The 23621-nt window shown below is 38.0% G+C and overlaps 1 protein-coding gene across 1 annotated transcript; it reads left to right on the top strand.

Annotated features, from left to right (window-relative positions):
• The first annotated feature begins 5686 nt into the window (after positions 1-5686).
• On the top strand, positions 5687-23380 carry LOC117316471. Its single transcript, XM_033871076.1, has 2 exons — positions 5687-5877; positions 19123-23380. Exon 2 carries the CDS (start codon positions 19214-19216, stop codon positions 20828-20830), a length of 1617 nt encoding a protein of 538 aa, XP_033726967.1. The 5' UTR covers positions 5687-5877; positions 19123-19213; the 3' UTR covers positions 20831-23380.
• The last annotated feature ends 241 nt before the right edge of the window (positions 23381-23621 follow it).

The following is a 23621-nucleotide window of genomic DNA, read 5'->3' as shown; positions in this document are numbered from 1 at the left end:
GTGTGAAGTTTCATTGGAATTGGCCCATTGGTTTAGGAGGAGATGTCCGGACAAAATGCGTCTACAGACAGACGGACGGCGGACGGACAGACAACCTGATTCCAGTATACCCCCCCTAACCTCGTTGCGGGGGTATAATGAGTTAGGCTCACAGAACTAGACCATGTCCACTCTGTGTGAGGGAGTTCAGGTTTTACAAAATTATTTAGGCTCGCAGAACTAGACCATGTCACCTAGCTCACAGAATCAAATCATGTCCCCTCCTTGCAAGGGAGTTCAGGTGTTACAAAACAGGAGGCCCAAGGAGTTCATATTTGGCCCGTGACCTTGAATAAAGGTCAATGTCATCCATTTATCCCAGCATGCAACAGACCTAATATTGGGTCTCTGTGCCTTTGGTTATATCAAGAAGTCATTTAAAGATTTTAGTATATTTGGCCCCTGTGACCTTGAATGAAGGTCATGGTTATCCATTTGAACAAACTTGATAGCCCTTCATCCCAGTATGTTAGAGACCCAATATCAGGTCTCTGGGCCTGTTGGTAATTGAGAAGAAGTTGAAAATGTAAATGCACGTCTGACGCCGCGGAACAAAAGGTGATCGCAATAGGTCAACCGAGATTTCGTCTCAGGTGACCTAATGAGTTAGGCTCATAAAACAAGACCATGTCCCCTCCTTGTGAGAGAGTCCAGATAACTAGACTATATGTCTCCTCTCTATGAGGGAGTTCAGGTATTATTACAACATAAGTTAGGCTCACAGAACTAGACCATGTCTCCTAGCTCACAGAACTAGACCATGTCTCCTAGCTCACAGAACTAGACCATGCCACCTAGCTCACAGAACTAGACCATGTCTCCTAGCTCACAGAACTAGACCATGTCTCCTAGCTCACAAAACTAGACCATGTCTCCTAGCTCACAGAACAAGACCATGTCACCTAGCTCACAGAACTAGACCATGTCTCCTAGCTCACAGAACTAGACCATGTCTCCTAGCTAGCTCACAGAACTAGACCATGTCTCCTAGCTAGCTCACAGAACTAGACCATGTCTCCTAGCTCACAGAACTAGACCATGTCTCCTAGCTCACAGAACTAAACCATGTCTCCTAGCTCACAGAACTAGACCATGTCTCCTAGCTCACAGAACTATAGACCATGTCTCCTAGCTCACAGAACTATAGACCATGTCTCCTAGCTCACAGAACTAGACCATGTCTCCTAGCTAGCTCACAGAACTAGACCATGTCTCCTAGCTAGCTCACAGAACTAGACCATGTCTCCTAGCTCACAGAACTAGACCATGTCTCCTAGCTCACAGAACTAAACCATGTCTCCTAGCTCACAGAACTAGACCATGTCTCCTAGCTCACAGAACTATAGACCATGTCTCCTAGCTCACAGAACTAGACCATGTCTCCTAGCTCACAGAACTAGACCATGTCTCCTAGCTCACAGAACTAGACCATGTCTCCTAGCTCACAAAACTATAGACCATGTCTCCTAGCTCACAGAACTAGACCATGTCTCCTAGCTCACAGAACTAGACCATGTCTCCTAGCTCACAGAACAAGACCATGTCTCCTAGCTCACAGAACTAGACCATGTCTCCTAGCTGACAGAACTAGACCATGTCTCCCAGCTCACAGAACTAGACCATGTCTCCTAGCTGACAGAACTAGACCATGTCACCTAGCTCAAAGAACTAGACCATGTCACCTAGCTCACAGAACTAGACCATGTCTCCTAGCTGACAGAACTAGACCATGTCTCCTAGCTGACAGAACTAGACCATGTCTCCTAGCTCACAGAACTAGACCATGTCACCTAGCTGACAGAACTAGACCATGTCTCCTAGCTGACAGAACTAGACCATGTCTCATTGCTCACAGAACTATAGACCATGTCTCCTAGCTCACAGAACTAGACCATGTCACCTAGCTCACAGAACTAGACCATGTCTCCCAGCTCACAGAACTAGACCATGTCTCCTAGCTCACAGAACAAGACCATGTCTCCTAGCTCACAGAACTAGACCATGTCTCCTAGCTCACAAAACTAAACCATGTCTCCTAGCTCACAGAACTATAGACCATGCCTCCTAGCTCACAGAACTAGACCATGTCTCCTAGCTCACAGAACTAAACCATGTCTCCTAGCTCACAGAACTAGACCATGTCTCCTAGCTCACAGAACTAGACCATGTCTCCTAGCTCACAGAACTAGACCATGTCTCATTGCTCACAGAACTATAGACCATGTCTCCTAGCTCACAGAACTAGACCATGTCTCCTAGCTCACAGAACTAGACCATGTCTCCTAGCTCACAGAACTAGACCATGTCTCCTAGCTCACAGAACTAGACCATGTCTCCTAGCTCACAGAACTAGACCATGTCTCATTGCTCACAGAACTAGACCATGTCTCCTAGCTCACAGAACTATAGACCATGTCTCCTAGCTCACAGAACTAGACCATGTCTCCTAGCTCACAGAACTAGACCATGTCTCCTAGCTCACAGAACTAGACCATGTCTCCTAGCTCACAGAACTAAACCATGTCTCCTAGCTCACAGAACTAGACCATGTCTCCTAGCTCACAGAACTAGACCATGTCACCTAGCTCACAGAACAAGACCATGTCACCTAGCTCACAGAACTATAGACCATGTCTCCTAGCTCACAGAACTAGACCATGTCTCCTAGCTCACAGAACTAAACCATGTCTCCTAGCTCACAGAACTAGACCATGTCTCCTAGCTCACAGAACTAGACCATGTCTCCTAGCTCACAGAACTAGACCATGTCTCCTAGATCACAGAACTAGACCATGTCTCCTAGCTCACAGAACTAGACCATGTCTCCTAGCTCACAAAACTAAACCATGTCTCCTAGCTCACAGAACTAGACCATGTCTCCTAGCTCACAGAACTAGACCATGTCTCCTAGCTCACAGAACTAGACCATGTCTCCTAGCTCACAGAACTATAGACCATGTCTCCTAGCTCACAGAACTATAGACCATGTCTCCTAGCTCACAGAACTATAGACCATGTCTCCTAGCTCACAGAACTAGACCATGTCTCCTAGCTCACAGAACTAGACCATGTCTCCTAGCTCACAGAACTAAACCATGTCTCCTAGCTCACAGAACTAAACCATGTCTCCCAGCTCACAGAACTAGACCATGTCTCCTAGCTCACAGAACTGAACCATGTCTCCTAGCTCACAAAACTAGACCATGTCTCCTAGCTCACAGAACTAGACCATGTCTCCTAGCTCACAGAACTATAGACCATGTCTCCTAGCTCACAGAACTAGACCATGTCTCCTAGCTCACAGAACTAGACCATGTCTCCTAGCTCACAGAACTAGACCATGTCTCCTAGCTCACAGAACTAGACCATGTCTCCTAGCTCACACAACTAGACCATGTCTCCTAGCTCACAGAATTAGACCATGTCTCCTAGCTCACAGAATTAGACCATGTCTCCTAGCTCACAGAACTAAACCATGTCTCCTAGCTCACAGAACTAGACCATGTCTCCTAGCTCACAGAACTAGACCATGTCTCCCACTCACAGAACTAGACCATGTCTCCTAGCTCACAGAACTAGACCATGTCTCCTAGCTCACAGAACTAGACCATGTCTCCTAGCTCACAGAACTAGACCATGTCTCCTAGCTCACAGAACTAGACCATGTCTCCCACTCACAGAACTAGACCATGTCTCCTAGCTCACAGAACTAGACCATGTCTCCTAGCTCACAGAACTAGACCATGTCTCCTAGCTCACAGAACTAGACCATGTCTCCTAGCTCACAGAACTAGACCATGTCTCCTAGCTCACAGAACTAGACCATGTCTCCTAGCTCACAGAACTAGACCATGTCTCCTAGCTCACAGAACTAGACCATGTCTCCTAGCTCACAGAACTAGACCATGTCACCTAGCTCACAGAACAAGACCATGTCCCCTCCCTGTGAGGGAGTTCAGGTATTACAGAATGAGTTAGGCTCACAAAACTAGACCATGTCTCCTAGCTCACAGAACTATAGACCATGTCACCTAGCTCACAGAACTAGACCATGTCTCCTAGCTCACAGAATTAGACCATGTCGCCTAGCTCACAGAACTAGACCATGTCTCCTAGCTCACAGAACTAAACCATGTCTCCTAGCTAGCTCACAGAACTAGACCATATCTCCTAGCTCACAGAACTAGACCGTGTCTCCTTGCTCACAGAACTAGACCATGTCACCTAGCTCACAGAACTAGACCATGTCTCCTAGCTCACAGAACTAGACCATGTCTCCTTGCTCACAGAACTAGACCATGTCTCCTAGCTCACAGAACTAGACCATGTCTCCTAGCTCACAGAACTAGACCATGTCACCTAGCTCACAGAACAAGACCATGTCCCCTCCCTGTGAGGGAGTTCAGGTATTACAGAATGAGTTAGGCACACAACATAAGATATTATGACATCCCCTCCCCACTTCCATGCTTCACCTCACTTAATTAATCCTTGTCACTTCTACACATTTGAAAAACAGAAATCAATGTGTTATGGTGACCGACGGCCAACACAGATCACTATTGACAGTATTGTAATGTTTAATAATAGCTCTCACACTTATAAGTAAAATAAAGTCTATATATCCTGTTTTATTTTATCTTATTTTCATATAGGACAAAAACCACAAATTAATGACAAGAACTGAATATGTTAATTGTACAGAACGGCCAGTTGTGTAATACCGTTACCGTTAACATGAGATTTCCCTATTCCGAGCCTCTATATTGAATTACCTTGGATGTTTGACCGACTCTTTTGCGTGCGGCATATTTTATAATGTTTGTATGAAAACAATACTACAATCAACCCTTCAAATCATTTAGTCCAGCAACTGACTGCACAAATTCAATAATTCTAATACCGATTATAGGGTTCAACATAAAACGTGTATAACTTTACCATCCTATCGACTGTTTATATATTGGCTTGTTTTTGAAATCTACCGAGGAACAGTGGCTTCGTGTAAAATGATAGATATTCAACATACAGTTAAAGACCAGAATTCAGAGCTCACCGACACTTTACTATTTTGTCTATGTGTAGTAAATTTCCACAAATTTGATCAACAAAAACTGTACATTGTAATAGAGTCTGTTCTAATTTGATTTCTAAAATAACACACCTATAGATATTCATGGATAGCGTTAATTAACTGTGTATAGTATACAAGGATGGTCAAAAGAGAAACCCTAGCTTTTATAAATATATTTATTAATTCATAGTCTTCATTTACCACTGGTCAGAAATATGTCAGTTTTACTACAGTTTTCCTATTATTTTTAATTTATCTTTTATTCTCAACAGGGTTTTAAAGTTTTTTTTGCTTTTTTTTTTTTTTACTTTTTTGACTATACATTAAAATCACTAAAAACTCATTTATTGATTCATTAATTGAAAGTATATATTAAACTTTATAGAAATGTTTGTGTCTGTCTAGTGTTTCAATAAAGATTGTTATACCCTCAAATTATCATACATAAATCAGATAAACAAATTTTTAACACCTTCAAATTTTGAGGACATTTACAGCAGGACAAAAAGTACACAGATCCCCTGTGTATATTGCTACTTAAGGTAGCGTTTGTCGGCTGTCTGTCATTGGTATCCCGACCTTTAAATCCTCAATAGGTCTTTATCAGTGCTGATCACATCGATGGCTCCGATACCAGGCTACTTTCGACTTTCGGAATTTAAACAATTGTACAGGATATAAATCCGGGATGTAATAATTGGATGCCCCTGCACTGACAAATGAGGACTCTGTACAAATCTTGTAACAGATTTGAAGGTTTGATGGTAAAACAGTGATACAAAGGTTTAATCTATAATATTGCTAATTCTGTTTAGATATAACGCTAATGAGAATTTTACTTTTCATGATCAGTTGATATTTTTTCATTCTGCAAAATATCAATTATTTTCATTGTAATTATTTCATTGGTTTTTAATATCCAATTTTCAATATCTATACCATTTCAATTTTTAGTTTAAATATTGAAAATTAAAATATAATTACTGCAGATTTTTCTGAATGTAATAATCCACAGCCTTAAGAAGCTTACCTTTATTTTTGTAGTAACATTTTTATATAAATGAAAGAAATCAGTATATTGATTTTCTTTTTGGGAACATTTACTCAACTTAAAAGACAAGTTACTTTTTCCTATTGTCAGACTTTCTTATTGTAGTTTTCTTATTGAAAAAAAAAAGACAAAAGATCAGTTTAAAAATAAATTTTACTTTGACTTAATTAGCTGACAGGTACAGTGTATACCTGGTTAGCCTTTCACTAATTAGAGACATTGGCAGATGTGTCTACACTAGGTGGTACAGCGCTGACCATGGGGAAATCTTATTGATTATTTAACCTCGTTACACACCTGTATATCATACACCTAATACTTTCACCCGTGTCTTGCACCTGCCCAATTTGTTCATCAAGTATCTCTGTCTACTGATCCAGTTGATTAGGTCTTGTATGAGACCTAGTTTGTACCACATACCTCTGTAAACCCAGTCTAGAACAGTAAAACAAGCCAAACTTGCTTGCTTAAGTATTGTGCCTATAGAGCTCCATCGGGGATCAAACCTGCAACCCTTGGCTTGCTGGTCTGCTGTTCTACCAATTGAGCTAATAATATCTGAGAGAAATTCTCCCAAAGAGATTGCAGGTTTCACTGGAGTTTGAACCTGCATGGTTTGATTTGAAAAGTGTGGACTCATGCAATGAGATGTTCAAATCCAGTTTTCATTTGGCAGTCTATCAGTGAAAGCTGATTTAAAATTCATTGGAAAGATAGTGCCAACACATTAGGGTGTTAATGGTAGATATTATCATAAAAGGAAGTACATGAGGATTTATGTAAGTGTTTCTCTGTTATACTGTATGTATCCACAAATAAGCCCCTGACCACAAATAAGCCCCCTTCTTCATCAGTTTTAAAATTAGTATGCTAAAACTTGTTGACACAAATTATCAGCTCATGACCCCAAACTTTGATACTGAATTTTTGCACCAGGGGATGGTCAGCTCATTTGAATGTATACCAAGGTAGTTAATTTGATTCATGTTAATCATCTATCCTTGATAATAGCTCAGACCTAATGTTATAATACACTACTCCCAACTTCACAAAGTCTTCACCCCCAGACAAACTACAACCCAGGTTCTTTAGTTCCAAGGAAGCCTTTCAATTTCCTTACAATAGCCTTCACTTGGATTGATCAACAGCACCAATACTCTGGGAAGGAGAAATAGTAATGAAAAAAAATGATATGTAATATGCTAGTGAACTAACATCCCCCCCCCCCCCCCCCCAACAAAACTTCACTTTTACTAATTAATACTGCATGCTGTTTAGGGAATAAAAAGGTAATCTGTAAGCCCTGTGGCTATGGTGCTCAAGGAGCCAGTAGTATAATCTTATCAGCAACAATAGTTAATCCATTGAAGATCATTTATTACTTTTTGTAATATATTGACCACTAAAATATTTAATGGAAAAAAAAAAACCAAAACCCCATGTATTTCTTGTCTCATATATCACTTAAAAAGACTCTTTTTGTTAGGTTGAATTCTGATGGTTTAATACATGCTTAAAATTTAAAGATCATTTATTCATTTATTTGGCAATTTGATAAATTGTTTGGTATACACCTATACACATAATGTAAACATGGCAATAAGCTGGCTTTGTTTACCTATAAATTGACTTAATACTTTTAAAATGCCTTGTCAACTCCTGGAGATACCAATATATCACCTATGAGTTATTAGTTAACAGGGAGATAGAGGAATGTGATACCAATCCCGAGGTATCAAAATATCATTCATTCACGTATAAGGAAATTCCTTAAAATTGATTCAAACTTTTTCAATACTGAATTAAAGCGTTTTTTGGTTTAGGGGAGAAGATTTAAAAAAAAAAAAAAAAAAAAATTTCCTTAATTCTGTAATGATTTCCCATGGAAAAATCTATGTTAAGTAATTTCCCTGATTTAAGGAATTTCTCTAAGTTAAGAATTTCCCTCAGTTTAAGAAATACGGACCTATATATATATATATATATATATTAACACAATCTTAGCAAAGTACAAGTATCTGAATCTCAAAATACTGAAATAGCTACTTTTGAAAAAGTTTAACATTTCTGTGTTTTGACTGATTTACCACCTACATGACTCCATCCATTGCTGGGTTACTTTCACTGATTATAGTCAAGTGTTCTGACTCTGATTTACCATCTACATGACTCCGCCCATTGCTGGGTTTTGTCTCACAAGTGAATATACATGTATAGTCAAGTGTTCTGACTGATTTACCACCTAAATGACTCCGCCCATTGCTGGGTTACTTTCACTGATTATAGTCAAGTGTTCTGACTCTGATTTACCATCTACATGACTCCGCCCATTGCTGGGTTTTGTCTCACAAGTGAATATACATGTATAGTCAAGTGTTCTGACTGATTTACCACCTAAATGACTCCGCCCATTGCTGGGTTACTTTCACTGATTATAGTCAAGTGTTCTGACTCTGATTTACCATCTACATGACTCCGTCCATTGCTGGGTTTCATCTCACCATGCAGTAATAATAGTCAAGTGTTCTGACTCCGCTTTAGTCAGTTACTGGTTTACCACCTACAAGACTCCTCAAAGTGCTTGGTTTTTTTCCGGACTATATAGTCTGAGTGTTCTGTCGGCTTTAGTCAGTTACTGGTTTACCACCTTTTTGTCCCAGACTATTAAGTCAGGGTTCTGTCGGCTTTAGTTAGTTACTGTTTTACTCCCTACATGACTCCACCCATTGTAGTGGTCTGTCGGCTTTAGTTAGTTACTAGTTTACCACCTACACGACTCTGTCCATTGCTATAGATTTAGTCTTACTGACAAAATTATCCCAATTCTCTCTATATTGATTAGTTGTACAGGGGTATAATAATTGTGACAGCTAATAACTAGATAACTCCTCAAATCATGACCAGGTATTGATCTACAAGGAGGAAAACTATTGGCTAGGTAATATCCAATGATTAGATACTGTTCTTGTAGGAGTTAGCCGTTTGAGTATGTCCCCCCATGTGTCAGCGATATAGGATACTTTAAATGAATTACAGAGCTGATAAACACCATAACTTATTGAATTTATGTAAAACTGGTTTATCAAATCATTACAGGACTTCGACTATGAAAAATGCCAAAAACTAATAGTTTAACATTTATATTGACTGATCATGATTTATAATATACATTATAGCCTGAATGCTTTATTTTCAATGTGCAATATATTTGCCTAAAAGGAATGATATTCATATCATGATTATTTTTTAAAAAGCATACCATCATGGGATTAAATGTCCTGTCTCTCACATCTCTGATCCAAATTACACTTTATTTTCAATAAAAAACAGAGTATATCGATATCTTCCTGGTATTGCTCTGTATCCTACAATAAACCAAGAGGGGGCCATGGTGGCCGAGTGGTTAATGTGTCCCGACACTTTATCACTAGCCCTCCACCTCTGGGTTACGAGTTCAAAACCTACGGAGGGCAGTTGCCAGGTACTGACCGTAGGCCAGTGGTTTTTCTCCGGGTACTCCGGCTTTCCTCCACCTCCAAAACCTGGCACGTCCTTAAATGACCCTGGCTATTAATAAGGATGTTAAACTAAATAAACCAAACCAAAGCAATAAACCAAGATATCAACTCATAAAATCTTGGACTTGAGGGCCGATTGCAGGACAATGAAATTGCAATTCTTACTGACCAGCATTAACCCTTTGTCGACATTCCAAGATGGTCGCGTCCATGTGCCCGCATGCTTTGTGTATCTGTCGTCTAGTTAAACAAACCAAAGAGCATATAAAATAACATTTCTGATTGGTCAGACTTTCCATGCAGGTGCCCCCACGGGATCGATTAGCGACTAATGTGAGTGAGGACAGATCACAAGGGTAACGATGATGGCAATAACCAGGGTTGGGCTTATTGACAGATATGTTCTTACTGCTGGATACACGTAAATCCTGCTTTATTAAAGCTCCACACACTATCTTATGATTCTATCCAAAATGAAATGCCATGTATTGACCAGCAATATAACCATGGATGGGCTAGCATGGGTGATATGTATATATAGATGCCTACACTTTATCAAAATGACATGATATGTTAATATTTTACCAGCAATATAACCATGGGTGGGCTTATTACAAGACAATGGTGATATGTATACTTAAACAATTCTACACTCAATATGACACAATATGTTAATTTTTTTACTGACAAGCACTAACCATTGGATGGGCTGGCATGGGTGATTTATATATATAGATGCCTATACTTTATCAAAATGACATGATGGGTGGGCTTAATTAAACGATTCTACACACAATATGACACAATATGTTAATTTTTTTAGTGACCAGCTATAACCATGGGTCAGCTTATTACCAGACATGTTTTTATCACATGATAAATATGCTACAATTTATTGATGATTTTACATAGATATGCTATGTTAAACGGTACCTACACCTAATACCAACCACGTGTCAATCAGATGTCAGAGTTGATCAGGTAGCTGCCTTTTGTCTTATTAAACAATAAACACTCGCCTGACAGGTAAATTACACCCTGTCACATCCCAAGGCACAGGTACGACACAATCACCGGTACGACACAATCACAGGTACGCCACAATCACAGGTACGCCGTAATCTGACCATGCCCTATCCACAAGTATTGGTACCGTTCAAACATTGTTTTATTACAGCATACAGCAAATTTGAAGCCAAGTCAATTCATTAAATTAATATACAAATAAAAGACATTGTGATTACATTATAATTTGTGACCTCTTGATATTTATTAAATCTAAATGCTGTTGCAATCTTAGGTCCAACTAGTATAGTAGTTTAGAAATATTTTAACGTCATTTTTAGGGTGTGTACCACTACAATGTTTACATTGGAACAGATTTAAATCTATAAACATATATATACAGAACATTTGTCTCAAGTGTTTTATATAGTGGAATTTTCTCAACTGAAATGATTGATGACGAGAAATTGGCATTCAGGGGCTGAAAATAATGTTTTATAGACATGAAGATCTATTAGGTTTATTATTAAACATTTAACAGAAATGTAATAAAAAGTGAAATGTGATATTAACAGAAATGTGATATTAACAGAAATGTAATAGAGTGATATGTGATATTAATAGAAATATAATACAGTGAAATGTGATATTAACAGAAATTTAATACAGAGTGAAATGTGATATTAACAGAAATGTGATACAGAGTGAAATGTGACATTAACAGAAATATAATACAGAGTGAAATATGTGATATTAACAGAAATGTGATACAGAGTGAAATGTGATATTTACAGAAATATAATACAGAGTGAACTGCGATATTAACAGAAATATAATACTGAGTGAAATGTGATATTAACTCTTTACGTACTCATTCAAATTTCGCGGTCGCTACCGGAAGTGAATGCTGGGTAGGTCCTTTGTGTATTGGAGCATATGGCTATCACATCAGACGTCGATAAAACGATCTTTTACTGATCTTTTACTGTTGTATAATGCTTAATATTAAATGAAGTTTATCATATGGAACAAGTACTGAGTACGGAAACTCTTTTACCCAATTTTTCCTTTAAAATACGGCGAAATCACCAGGCAGAATTGCGGGAAATGACATGTTAATCGGCACATGTGTCACACATGTGCAAGAAATCATGCAGCCAAAACATCGTTTTTCGGTGTGTAAAAATATTTTACGTATTTCTTACTTATTTTGATGATAAACGTTACTCAATTATATATATATTATCGTTTTTAATTATTTTATTGTGTTTAACACCTCAACAATCTCGCAGAAAACGAAAGTAAATTTGAGGCCGCCATTTTGTAGCTATGTAAACAGCTCGGCATGAACCGGCGGAATTCTTTGAAATAGACAATCTTAACGAATGAATTATGCTTCTGGTACGTAAAATATACCATCAATACAATATTTACATTGCTTTTTATTTCTTAAAAACATCATTTCCGTGTCAATTCCTTCGTATGACTATGCTAAACCAGCAAGTAATATCAACATCTTTCGCGATGTTTTACGACGATTTGAGTCGTCACAAAGGATGGAAGGCATGTTAATTGTGACGTGTGTAGTCGTCATGAAGGATACAAGAGCACATTTTTGTGACGTCTGTAGTCGTCGTGAGTACGGAAAGAGTTAACAGATTTGTGATAAAATGACATGAAGAGAAATAAAAAGTGAAATTTAAAATTAGGAAAAACATTAACAAAAAGCTGTACACCATATGGCTTATAAAGCCTGAACATGACACTCTGATCATCTTACACCTGTAAACTTGAGAAATAATTTCATCCAACATAAATTGGAGACAAATTGCATTTCTTTTATCAAAACACACAAGTTATGTGAAAGTCACACCAACAATACATTGATACATTATTGTCAATATATATAAGGTTGCTTGTCTTAAACACATTAATGTAACTATCACACACCAACAACACATTGATACATTATTGTCAATATATATAAGGCTGCTTGTCTTAAACACATTAATGTAACTATCACACACCAACAACACATTGATACATTATTGTCAATATATATAAGGCTGCTGGTCTTAAACATAATGTAACTATCACACACCAACAACACATTGATACATTATTGTCAATATATATAAGGTTGCTTGTCTTAAACACATTAATGTAACTATCACACACCAACAACACATTGATACATTATTGTCAATATATATAAGGTTGCTTGTCTTAAACACATTAATGTAACTATCACACACCAACAACACATTGATACATTATTGTCAATATATATAAGGCTGCTTGTCTTAAACACATTAATGTAACTATCACACACCAACAACACATTGATACATTATTGTCAATATATATAAGGCTGCTTGTCTTAAACACATTAATGTAACTATCACACACCAACAACACATTGATACATTATTGTCAATATATATAAGGTTGCTTGTCTTAAACACATTAATGTAACTATCACACACCAACAACACATTGATACATTATTGTCAATATATATAAGGTTGCTTGTCTTAAACACATTAATGTATCACACACCAACAACACATTGATACATTATTGTCAATATATATAAGGTTGCTGGTCTTAAACACATTAATGTAACTATCACACATCAACAACACATTGATACATTATTGTCAATATATATAAGGTTGCTGGTCTTAAACACATTAATGTAACTATCACACATCAACAACACATTGATACATTATTGTCAATATATATAAGGCTGCTGGTCTTAAACATAATGTAACTATCACACACCAACAACACATTGATACATTATTGTCAATATATATAAGGCTGCTGGTCTTAAACACATTAATGTAACTATCACACACCAACAACACATTGATACATTATTGTCAATATATATAAGGCTGCTTGTCTTAAACACATTAATGTATCACACACCAACAACACATTGATACATTATTGTCAATATATATAAGGCTGCTGGTCTTAAACACATTAATGTAACTATCACACACCAACAACACATTGATACATTATTGTCAATATATATAAGGCTGCTGGTCTTAAACACATTAATGTAACTATCACACATCAACAACACATTGATACATTATTGTCAATATATATAAGGCTGCTTGTCTTAAACACATTAATGTAACTATCACACACCAACAACACATTGATACATTATTGTCAATATATATAAGGCTGCTTGTCTTAAACACATTAATGTATCACACACCAACAACACATTGATACATTATTGTCAATATATATAAGGCTGCTGGTCTTAAACACAATGTAACTATCACACACCAACAATACATTGATACATTATTGTCGATAGGCTGCTGGTCTTAAACACATTAATGTAACTATCACACATCAACAACACATTGATACATTATTGTCAATATATATAAGGCTGCTTGTCTTAAACACATTAATGTAACTATCACACACCAACAACACATTGATACATTATTGTCAATATATATAAGGCTGCTTGTCTTAAACACATTAATGTAACTATCACACACCAACAACACATTGATACATTATTGTCAATATATATAAGGCTGCTTGTCTTAAACACATTAATGTAACTATCACACACCAACAACACATTGATACATTATTGTCAATATATATAAGGCTGCTTGTCTTAAACACATTAATGTAACTATCACACACCAACAATACATTGATACATTATTGTCAATATATATAAGGCTGCTGGTCTTAAACACATTAATGTAACTATCACACACCAACAATACATTGATACATTATTGTCAATAGGCTGCTGGTCTTAAACATAATCTAACTATCACACACCAACAATACATTGATACATTATTGTCGATAGGCTGCTTGTCTTAAACACATTAATGTAACTATCACACACCAACAATACATTGATACATTATTGTCAATATATAAGGCTGCTTGTCTTAAACACATTAATGTAACTATCACACACCAACAATACATTGATACATTATTGTCAATATATATAAGGTTGCTTGTCTTAAACACATTAATGTAACTATCACACACCAACAACACATTGATACATTATTGTCAATATATATAAGGCTGCTTGTCTTAAACACATTAATGTAACTATCACACACCAACAACACATTGATACATTATTGTCAATATATATAAGGCTGCTTGTCTTAAACACATTAATGTAACTATCACACACCAACAACACATTGATACATTATTGTCAATATATATAAGGTTGCTTGTCTTAAACACATTAATGTAACTATCACACACCAACAACACATTGATACATTATTGTCAATATATATAAGGTTGCTTGTCTTAAACACATTAATGTAACTATCACACACCAACAACACATTGATACATTATTGTCAATATATATAAGGTTGCTTGTCTTAAACACATTAATGTAACTATCACACACCAACAACACATTGATACATTATTGTCAATATATATAAGGTTGCTTGTCTTAAACACATTAATGTAACTATCACACACCAACAACACATTGATACATTATTGTCGATAGGCTGCTTGTCTTAAACACATTAATGTAACTATCACACACCAACAATACATTGATACATTATTGTCGATAGGCTGCTTGTCTTAAACACATTAATGTAACTATCACACACCAACAATACATTGATACATTATTGTCAATAGGCTGCTTGTCTTAAACACATTAATGTAACTATCACACACCAACAATACATTGATACATTATTGTCAATAGGCTGCTTGTCTTAAACACAATGTAAACTATCACACATCAAACACAAATACCGTTAGACTTGAATCAAATTAAAGACATGTAAATATTTATCCTCTCGTTATTGAAATCAATCAAGTCCTATATTTTTAGGTCTTTGAGACCCTGTTTCATATGAACCTGGTAAGAAAACCTTGCAGCCCCTGGTATTGTAAGTTTTTAATTGGAGTAATGCCAGTCCTGTGTCTACCTCTAGTGTGTGGAGACATATTGTAGGCTGATTTCATTCTGTTGTCAATACATTGATTATCATGTAGGTGGTATTTTACATCTGTTAAGATTTCTGTATCAAACCTGTACAGCAGTTCAATTTTTAATCGCCGAGCTTTACATCAACACAACTTACTATTTTCCTTTTCTCATGCAAACTCTAAACACATATTTATCAAATGCAAATAAATTTCGGGGATAGATTTTCGTACATTGAAATCAATATTAAATCTTGATGTGTGACATTTTGGTGACAACTACACTCTATCACCTTCATCAGACAAACGACCAGTAAAGTCTATGTTATGTACACTTAGGTGTGAAGTATACAACATTCATCAGACAAACGACCAGTAAAGTCTATGTACACTTAGGTGTGAAGTATACAACATAATGTAAATCAACAGGCCTTCTCAGCTACTTTATAATCTTATATATACACGAGTACTGGAGGTTTTAATTTTGCTATTTCTATTTTGTCATCCATAAAGTTAGGCCTCTGGATTTAAAGTAATTGTTCAAATATTTGGTGTTTGAAAAGATAATAATAGCTAGGGTATGAATACAATAACTCATACTAGTTAGCATATGTTAATAACTTGCTTAATGTTTAATTGAATCAGTAGATTTTCTATAAATAGCAAGTGTGACTTTTGCCTTGGAACCTTAAAAACAACAATGTCCAAAGTATACTCATTCTTGACCCAAATTTGTGAAAGACTGAAGCTGCTAAAAGTTTACATTGAATTGAGATATGACAGGATTGGGCGGACATCCCCAACACTGTAAGTCACCTCATTTTATAGAGGGGGGATGGGGGGACCGGGGGGACATCACCAACACTGTAAGTCACCTCATTTTATAGTGGGGGACCACATGAGATTTTTCCACAATACCGAAAAATTTTCATCCAGGACGCATTATGTCTGAATCTTCATAATTAAACCTTGACCAGTTTGGGTAAATTTACCTTCTTTAATTCCAAACAACTTTCCATCATGTCATAATGAAATGTTGACCATGCAGTTTCAGAGAACAACAATCTGATCAGGACCTTGTCCCAACCACCTTGAAAATGTTGGCTTGGTGCAAAAAAGACCTTAATGTATATATTATTTTGACTGGCCATGTAAAAATAACAGATGTTAACATTGAACTGACAAACTCTCTAGATACACAATAGGCCTGCATGAAGAGCAGAATGATGACTTATGGTCATGTCCGAGTCACCACAGTCACCATTAATGGTAAAATCATTTCTAATGCTAGCTTGAGGTATATAGGCCTATATATATATATTGTATAAATATCCTGATCTTCAATTATTAGTAGTTATCGAGGGCTAATACAAACACTTCATTTTCATATGAGTTCTATCAAAGCCCTGTTAAACATTCTATTGAATAGTACTTAATGAAATATCCCTGGTTTAATATTTACTTTTACAACTCTGAGAGTACAAACCATTTTTATTGATTGAATCAATTCCAAACCAATAAAGACAACTTTTGGTCGAGGAATAACTTGTGAAAAAACAGGTCCAGGAATAACTCGTGAAAAAACAGACTTTTGAAGTTTATTGATTATTTCTCATGTTCAAGTTTTAGTATTTTATTTTGGAATTTCGGTGTGGTTTGTTTATGTGTTCAACTCAAGCTGATGAGTTTTTTCTTGAAGCCTTATTATATTAGTGGTAGAACTTCCACTAAGTTAGGGGCCGCGGTGGCCGAGTGGTTAAGGTGTCCCGACACTTTAACACTAGCCCTCCACCACTGGGTTGCGAGTTCGAAACCTACGTGGGGCGCAGTTGCCAGGTACTGACCGTAGGCCGGTGGTTTTTCTCCGGGTACTCCGGCTTTCCTCCACCTCCAAACCTGGCACGTCCTTAAATGACCCTGGCTGTTAATAGGACGTTAAACAAAAAACAAAAAACAAACAAACTCCACTAGGTTACCTGTAGTCATTTCACGGTGGCTTATCTGCCCTTGCCAATAAATAGCCCCTTCCCCCTTTTATTTATGCAGAGTCACTAATTTAAACTAGTAAGCTAAAATTGGTTTACAAATATCAACCAGAGTTTTGCCAAACATCTAAACTTCCACATAAAGGGAGGGCTAAATACGATAATAGGTGGTTCCAACAGGTCTAGCTAACTGGAGTCGTGATTCCAACAGGTCTAGCTAACTGGAGTCGTGATTCCAACAGGTCTAGCTAACTGGAGTCGTGATTCCAACAGGTCTAGCTAACTGGAGTCGTGATTCCAACAGGTCTACCTAACTGGAGTCGTGATTCCAACAGGTCTAGCTAACTGGAGTCGTGATTCCAACAGGTCTAGCTAACTGGAGTCGTGATTCGTTGAGATACCATATTTTAATACATGACAAATGTATATACCACAGACATTGCTCTATAAACCTTGGTGTTTCCTGAATTATTGATTCTGTCTGCATTTCCTTTTAAACTGAGAGAATACATAACCTACTCGTAATTAAGTTCAGGTGAATGTTGGATGACTAAATAGAGTAACATGTAAAGTCGATGTATGGTATTAATGCACACGCTTTACCTGTATGTACAGCTATCTCTAGAACAAACCTTTTTATACTTGCTCTGCATGTCATTAAAGAATATTATGGAATAATATATATGTGTCTGTACCTACATGTATCCCATGTCAACATTCCATGCTGAAACACTTTTCAAGGTATTCAATAGGCTGGTTTAAAAAAGGTGAAAATACATATATCTAGTAGATGGTTATAGGTATAAAATCATGCTTTATATTTCTCATTCAACTATATAATTATGATTTAGAACACAGAAGTTGTTACTCAAGATGAAAAGCAAGTTCTGATTGTGATTGGTGAAGCTGACAAGGTTTGCCAGAGCTAGACTTGTTACCATGATGTAGACAACATACCTGCATTTTGCAGGTCGTCCTGATTAATTCATGACAGTATATAACCAGTACAAACATCCTAAACAAGGTATCACTGAAGGATACGAATTCCCCACTAGGTTCTTTGCCCTTTTGACCTGAAAGAAATCACAAACAAGCAGTCCTAATAAGGAAGTGGTCTTTGAGTTTGCGTTCGATATGTCCATTTAAATGAGTCATTGTCCGGAAACCATTTTCAATAGATAGAAACTACATGTGACCTTGACCTTTGCCATTTGACCCAAAAAGAAATCCCAAACAAGCCGTCTGAATAAGAAACCAGTGTGTGCGGTTTGAGCATGATCTGTTTGCTTGAACTTGCAGGGTAATATGTAATTGTCCAGAAATAAATCAATTTTCATTGATTAGTCACAATTAATTAACTTGACGTTTCGGGGTTTTATTTATATGATAGATCACCATGACAACAATTTAACTATACACACAAATATTAACTTTAAAATAATAAAAAGTTTTCATATTTTTCAGGAGATGATTCAGCCGACCTTCCCCAAACAAACGAATGATTAGCTGTTGTAACCAAAACTGACAGCAAGGATTTTAAGAAATTTCATTTTTTATGGAGATGGCCAAAATACATCACATGAACCCAGTAGCCACATCCAAGCACTGGTCAGACTTGCGAACGGATGATGACATCCAGTCAGCAGTTTCAACTTTTCTGGAGGATGAATCACATAACCTAAGTGGGAAAACATTGCATGAGAGCATTGTGGAGGTTTCTCGCTGGCTCGGAACACAGATCCAAAAAGAACGTGAAGGATGGGCTTACAAGATACGTATGGCTATGCAGGAAATAGAAACACATCGACGAGAGACATTAAAGATCCACAACGTCATACAAGAATGCACCAATCAGCTGAGACTGATTGCCGAATGTTGCAACATGGACGAAGACCTCCTGGTGAAAATTTCACAGGAGGAGACGAAGCGGGCTCTGCCTCTGTATATTGAATGTCTAGCCGAACTGATCAACACTTTAGTTGATGACCGATTACGATGTCTACAGTTACTCAAACTGAGTGAGTCAGATATTGATGGGCAGACAGTGTTTAGTATGTTAAGTTTGCATCTGCAAAAGTTGGAGTTCCAAAACAATCAATCACAAAAGGAAAGGGAAGAACACTTGATTAAAGTGGAGCGCGAAAATACACAGCTAATGTCTGAATTGAACCGTCACAAGAAACAGCTCAGCAAGTTACAGGAGGACCACAAGAAACTGCAGATGATACTGCAGGCTGTGCAAGTAGAGGAGCTGGAGGAAGCATCCCTGACAGCTGTTAAAGACAGAATGTCATCGCCAACACAGTCAGCAGTAGTTAAAGGCGATGGCAACGGCATTCAAATCACAGAAGAGAAACTGTTAAAACTTCAATCAAGTGCAAAAAGACTGGAGAGTTCTCTCCAAGATGCTCTCTCACAGATCGATCATTTCCATAAAAATGCAAAAACTTCTTCAAAACCAAATCCAACAAGTAAGCAGACAATGACCAAAAATTCAAACTTCAAACTAAAACCATTGATGCGTACTCGGAGTCCTACTGGAGAGTTACCTACCCTGAAAGCCGTACCCCCGACAAAACTGGCTTACACGCAAAGTTCCCTTAGTGATAAGAAAACAAATTCTCAGCAGAGCTCATTTATTGAGAAAACTAGTTCTCTACAAAATTCCTTCATGGAGAAGACAAACAGATCAATCTCAGAACGAATGAATCGGTTCCAAGTCTCAGATTTATCTGGTATTTCGGACTCCAAATCTCTTGACTTGAATGATCCGCCTGTACGTATAAAATGGCGGCGACGAGCAGTCAGCCCTGTCAGTCTAGGTGCAGAGCGGACAATATCTATGAAGGAACGACCTATGCCAAAAATGCAAGCCTCACAGCAATCCTCAAAATCGTTTACCTTCCGATCTCTGGTGAGATCCCTGGATGAAATGAGAGCAAAGAAAACAACTAAAACAAAAGGTGGGCAGAAAGTCAGTAAATGTTTGCGTTGTCAGAAACTATTTACACTTAATGATAACCACAAGAAGGCTTGCTGTTACCACCCACGTAGTAAGGAACGGGTGGAGGAGTACACCAGTAAGGGGCGTCTCACACGCGTGTCCTACGTGTGGCAGTGTTGTCGGCAGACTGTTGACAGCCAGGGCTGCTTGTATGGCCAACATGTCTGACAGGGGGTATGGTTATCTGACATGGGGCCTTGTTGTCCAATAGGGGATAGTATTGTCCAATAGGGGGCACCAATATATATGTGAGGGGGCATTGTTGTCTGATGGGGGCATTGTTATCTGTGAGGGGGCACTATGATAAAGAGCACTGATAGGTACCACTGCTGTCTGTTTGCAAGTGAACACAATTGATAGTGGGCAAGTCTTTAGTCCCATCAGGCTCTGTCTGATAGGATACCTCTGGTTGTAATTGTTATAACAATTAAGGGGTTAACATGGTGATTAATACAAAACCTGAAATATCAGCATGAATAGATGTCATAAGGCCTTGTAGTTATTGGGAAAATACTGTCATGGGACAGGTTCCACACAGGGTACACAACAAGTTTCATAATGCCTTATATTGATGATGAGAAACAGGGTGTGGAAATAGTATTTCTATACAAGGTATAGAGTAAAGTCAGGTTTATCAGCATAACTCTATAATATCATAGGGTAGGGTTACTGGGTATCTGTCTATATTAGGTATATCATAGGGGTGGGTCACTGGGTATCTGTCTATATTAGGTATATCATAGGGGTGGGTCACTGGGTATCTGTCTATATTAGGTATATCATAGGGGTGGGTCACTGGGTATCTGTCTATATTAGGTATATCATAGGGGTGGGTCACTGGGTATCTGTCTATATTAGGTATATCATAGGGGTGGGTCACTGGGTATCTGTCTATATTAGGTATATCATAGGGGTGGGTCACTGGGTATCTGTCTATATTAGGTATATCATAGGGGTGGGTCACTGGGTATCTGTCTATTAGGTATATCATAGGGGTGGGTCACTGGGTATCTGTCTATTAGGTATATCATAGGGGTGGGTCACTGGGTATCTGTCTATATAGGTATATCATAGGGGTGGGTCACTGGGTATCTGTCTATATTAGGTATATCATAGGGGTGGGTCACTGGGTATCTGTCTATATTAGGTATATCATAGGGGTGGGTCACTGGGTATCTGTCTATATTAGGTATATCATAGGGGTGGGTCACTGGGTATCTGTCTATTGGGTATATCATAGGGGTGGGTCACTGGGTATCTGTCTATATTAGGTATATCATAGGGGTGGGTCACTGGGTATCTGTCTATTGGGTATATCATAGGGGTGGGTCACTGGGTATCTGTCTATATTGGGTATATCATAGGGGTGGGTCACTGGGTATCTGTCTATATTAGGTATATCATAGGGGTGGGTCACTGGGTATCTGTCTATTGGGTATATCATAGGGGTGGGTCACTGGGTATCTGTCTATATTAGGTATATCATAGGGGTGGGTCACTGGGTATCTGTCTATTGGGTATATCATAGGGGTGGGTCACTGGGTATCTGTCTATATTGGGTATATCATAGGGGTGGGTCACTGGGTATCTGTCTATATTGGGTATATCATAGGAGTGGGTCACTGGGTATCTGTCTATATTGGGTATATCATAGGAGTGGGTCACTGGGTATCTGTCTATTGGGTATATCATAGGAGTGGGTCACTGGGTATCTGTCTATTGGGTATATCATAGGGGTGGGTCACTGGGTATCTGTCTATATTAGGTATATCATAGGAGTGGGTCACTGGGTATCTGTCTATATTGGGTATATCATAGGGGTGGGTCACTGGGTATCTGTCTATATTGGGTATATCATAGGGGTGGGTCACTGGGTATCTGTCTATATTAGGTATATCATAGGAGTGGGTCACTGGGTATCTGTCTATTGGGTATATCATAGGAGTGGGTCACTGGGTATCTGTCTATTGGGTATATCATAGGGGTGGGTCACTGGGTATCTGTCTATATTAGGTATATCATAGGGGTGGGTCACTGGGTATCTGTCTATATTAGGTATATCATAGGGGTGGGTCACTGGGTATCTGTCTATATTAGGTATATCATAGGGGTGGGTCACTGGGTATCTGTCTATATTAGGTATATCATAGGGGTGGGTCACTGGGTATCTGTCTATATTAGGTATATCATAGGGGTGGGTCACTGGGTATATGTCTATATTAGGTATATCATAGGGGTGGGTCACTGGGTATCTGTCTATATTAGGTATATCATAGGGGTGGGTCACTGGGTATCTGTCTATATTAGGTATATCATAGGGGTGGGTCACTGGGTATCTGTCTATTGGGTATATCATAGGGGTGGGTCACTGGGTATCTGTCTATATTAGGTATATCATAGGGGTGGGTCACTGGGTATCTGTCTATTAGGTATATCATAGGGGTGGGTCACTGGGTATCTGTCTATATTAGGTATATCATAGGGGTGGGTCACTGGGTATCTGTCTATTAGGTATATCATAGGGGTGGGTCACTGGGTATCTGTCTATATTAGGTATATCATAGGGGTGGGTCACTGGGTATCTGTGGTATATTTTTGTCCTGTTTTTCAGCAGAGATAAACATTCATACAGGAAGCAAGGGGTGTTGGGGGCTTATTGGAGGATAGATATGATTTTATTAACTTCAAACCTTGGGAGAGGACTTATTGGAGGATAGATATGGTACTAGCCATATTGTAAAACAATAGGGGAGAGCTGGCTTATTTGAGGATAAACATGATTCTTCATTTTACACTACGGGAGGGGCGCTTATTTTGAGATATATATGGTACAGTAAAATATTGGCTAAGAGTTGGGCATCCGTTGGTCCCAGCTATTTTATCAGATTTACATTTTAAGTGCCCCGAGAGTGGTTATAGTATAATTATCCATTGGAAAAGTTTGAGATATTTAATTGCT

This window comes from Pecten maximus, chromosome 18 (assembly GCF_902652985.1).
Source record: "Pecten maximus chromosome 18, xPecMax1.1, whole genome shotgun sequence".
Classification (NCBI taxonomy): Eukaryota; Metazoa; Mollusca; class Bivalvia; order Pectinida; family Pectinidae; genus Pecten; species Pecten maximus.
Note: the sequence above shows the minus strand (reverse complement) of the source record. Positions and strands in the feature narration are given on the sequence as shown.